The sequence below is a fragment of the Eufriesea mexicana genome, unplaced genomic scaffold (assembly GCF_001483705.2).
Source record: "Eufriesea mexicana isolate 0111107269 unplaced genomic scaffold, ASM148370v2 scaffold4744748860, whole genome shotgun sequence".
In the NCBI taxonomy this organism is placed as follows: Eukaryota; Metazoa; Arthropoda; class Insecta; order Hymenoptera; family Apidae; genus Eufriesea; species Eufriesea mexicana.
This window is the reverse complement of record NW_016908008.1, coordinates 34,753-38,502: the sequence shown is the minus strand read 5'-3', so window position 1 is coordinate 38,502 and position 3,750 is coordinate 34,753. Positions and strand designations below refer to the sequence as shown.

Below are 3,750 nucleotides of genomic sequence, written 5' to 3'. Positions count from 1 at the left end.
TTCAATTGAGAATAAATTTTTGTATGACAAAATACGTAGAAAAATTGATATTTTTACAATAGTATTATTGCTGACGATATAGTTAATTAATATTAATAAAATTAGCATTGCTAGTGGTTCTGATTTTTGATAAGATTCAAACAGAATTGGATGAAATTTGACTTATTCTGACCTTTAAGGATTAAATAATTTCTAATCCATAATTCTTTATATAAGTAAACACGGTGATGCCATTTTATCAGAGTATCATATAGTTTTCTATGTGACCTTGTTTCTACAAAATAATTTATAGTTAAATTATAATAACAAAATTTTTCTTTTCTTCTAAAAATCTATTTATTAATAGTAATATAGTACGATAAAATTATTATATTATTTCTTTTTCTTTTTTGCAGGTATACTTCCTGTTCATGTCTTGTTTAAGGTGTGAAATAATTTTTTCCATATATTTTCATTTCGTGATTTAGACGTTATTATTCGTAATAATATTGCGAATTGGAATAAATGTCATTCTTAAATTAGAGATTTTATTTTCCCGATAATTTTAAATGTACGAAAACATCTTATCCTTGGCAATGTAAAATGATAAACTTAATTAATAAAAATAGGAAAGATTAAATAATTAGAAGAAATTGTAAAGAAAGCAAAATAAGTGCCATTATTAAGTAAAGATATTCATTTTTGCAATAATTTTAAACATACTAAAATTCGTGATATTTTACAATTTACATTAAATGAAGAAAAAAGATACCTGGATTTTGTTAAAAAACATTAAATATTAATCTCAGTTTTAAAAATTATAACTGAAAAAATTATATTTAAGTTTCTAATAATTTTAAATATAAAGAAATATGTGATTCATTATACAATAATAATAAATAAACAAAACTGATATCCATATTTTAGTTAAAATTGTAAAACAATTAGTAAAAAAAAATGTTAAATAAAGAAAAAAAAGTACCATTATCAAGCAGAAATATTAACTTTCAGTAATTCTAAATATACAAGCACACGTGATTCTTTGCAATATTACAAAAAATCTAAATTAATATTTTAAAAAATTGATATAAACAATAAACTTATCACGATCCGTGAAATGACCGATGAATGAAAAAAGGAAAGAAGAAGAATCTTTAAAAAAAATGGAACAAGAGGAAATATTGAAAAATTGATTATATGTACTCCAAAAGACAAATCACTTAAGCAAGTGACCAAAGTAATAACACTGAATGCAGAATTTTAAATGAAAAGTTAAAATATAGTCATTTAAGTCGTGGTTTGGGTTAATGTTAAAATTATAATTTTTAAAAATAAAAGAATTTTCAGATTTTTAATGAAATAACAAAAATTTATGAATTAGAAGAAATGGTAAAGGAAAGAAAAGAAAGAACAAACAGTGACTCACTGTGAACGTGTAGAATCCCTCTGGTATCGGTTGTCCACCGAATTTGATGCTGAGGGTATAGTCACCAGCATCAGCCACGGTATAGTAAATATTCACAGTGCCATCCCCGTTGTCTTCTATGTCGATGTCCACTACCTCGCTGAAAAATGTGAAAAATAATGATTATAAAATTTGATTGAAAACTTTGAAAAACTTTTTAAAAAATAACTTATACCTTAACATTTCCTGACCTAACCTATAAATATCCTTTAAATAAAATGGTATGTCACAAATACTCGTTACAAAATTTTATCGCAATTTTTGAAAAGCATTTTCAAAAAATAACTTATACTTTATCCTTTTTTGAACTAACCTATAAATGTCGTTTAAATAAATTTATAGTAGGTAATCACAAAATGGTACTTCTTCGTGTTTTAGTTAAAAAGAATTAGAAATTGTATGTACGTAAAGTAAAACTGGATAATAACATAAATGATTGCTAATAAAGGATAAAGAAAATCATAGTAAGAATATTGTTAAATACGAAATTACGTTCAAGATGAAATTTCTAATTTGCAATCAAGTGCAATCTCTATGTGACCTTTTCTAATTTATTTTCGCTGATCCACCTCGCGTTACTTGTTACATTTTGCTAAAATAGCTTGCACGTTCTACCTTGTTTTAAAAATTTCACCGTGACCCCGATATTTATTTTGGAATCGCAAATTTATTGATGTTGAGTCTTTTGATACGGCTTCTTAACTATGTCTCTGGACGCGTTGGTATGTAAGCTATATTTATAGATAGTCGCCAGCCTCCTCCTGACGCCTCATAAAACGACAATAATGCGGACAAAATGATCTTTCATAGGTGTTATATTCTATATTATATTCCACATTCTTCCCCACAGGTATGTAACATATATCTCAATGGCATAGTAATTATAATAAAGATTATGACAAAATCACAGTAATTATAATAAAAATTATGATAAAATCATGGTAATCATAATAAAAATTATGATAAAATCAAAGTAATTATATTATATTGTAATACGATAATATATTATAATATTATTACAGCATTGCTATATATATTTTATTATTGCAATTATTTATAAAAGTATCGTAATCAAAATATCTGTCTACATTGTCGATAAAATGTTTCTTATGTATAATCAAGTGTATTATAATTTTGTAAAAATTAAATTTAAGTAGAATTTTCTGATATTAATCTATAATATTAATATCTTTAATATCAATTCATATATATATATTAATACGATTTGTGGAACGATAATAATACATACAAAATTTCGTTTCATAGGTGTATCCTACATTATGTTCTAAGGGGTGTCCAAAAAATCGCGAAATTTTTCAAAATTTCGGATACAAATTTTAGGAATTAAGAAATTCGAAATTGCAAAATTTCGGATTCGAATTTTAGGAATTAAGAAATTCGAAATTGCAAAATTTCGGATTTGAATTTTAAGAATTAAGAAAGTAAAAATTGAAAAATTTCGGATTCGAATTTTAGGAATTAAGAAATTCGAAATTGCAAAATATCGGATTCAAATTTTAAGAATTACGAAATTCGAAATTGTAAAATTTCGAATTCGAATTTTATAAATTTAAGAAATTTAGAAAAACTTAAAATTCTTAATTTTAAGAATTAATTAATTATTTCACACCCGAAAAAGAACTTATTTGCTAATATAAATAAACTGTATGTATTAACTACGAAAATATAGTAAAAATCTGATGGTAGAGTTCCATAAATTGTTTCTTCTTTATAATTCAGAAAATTTTTAAAGTTTAGAGGAAAAGTTTTCAACAAAAAGTTCTCAACACTATGAACGCCGATTAAAGTAGTATATTTATCAAAAGAAAGTTGTCTTAGATTAAAAATTTAATTGGGTCTAACACAGAAAATTTAATAAATACTATATCATTAAAAACAATATTGAAAAAAAATTTCTAACATTGAAATATTTTCGTAAATATAGCAAAAATCAATGTTTCCTTATGTATTTGTTTTCTAAGCAAAATTGAAATTCAGTACATAAAAATATGTACAAAATCATTCTACTTTTAAATTATAAAACCTGTGCTTTTATGCTTTCATTTTCGTTTCGTTACCTCCATATTTCACAAAAACGGATCAAATTTGTAGCAAAAAATGTAAACTGTTGTAATGTAAAAAATGAAAACTATTTTATTGATGTATAGATGTACGAAATAAATAAGCAAATAAATATACATAAATATTGTATAAACTGTCGTGAATCTCAAATACAACTTGAAGTATAGTTACTTTTTGTATAGTTACTTTTTCAAAAAAGTTAGTATAGTTACTTTTTCAAAAAA

The 3,750-nt window shown here is 23.8% G+C and overlaps 1 protein-coding gene across 1 annotated transcript in view; it reads right to left on the bottom strand.

Moving 5' to 3' along the window:
* Window positions 1-238: 238 nt before the first annotated feature.
* LOC108552561 (filamin-A-like) overlaps window positions 239-3,750 on the bottom strand; it is a gene marked incomplete at its 5' end in the record, with an annotated part of 36,112 nt that continues 32,600 nt past the window's right edge. The window contains 2 exons of the mRNA XM_017907176.1: window positions 239-274; window positions 1,406-1,544. Coding sequence (XP_017762665.1) covers window positions 239-274; window positions 1,406-1,544 — 175 coding nt within the window. The remainder of the gene's footprint in view (window positions 275-1,405; window positions 1,545-3,750) is intronic.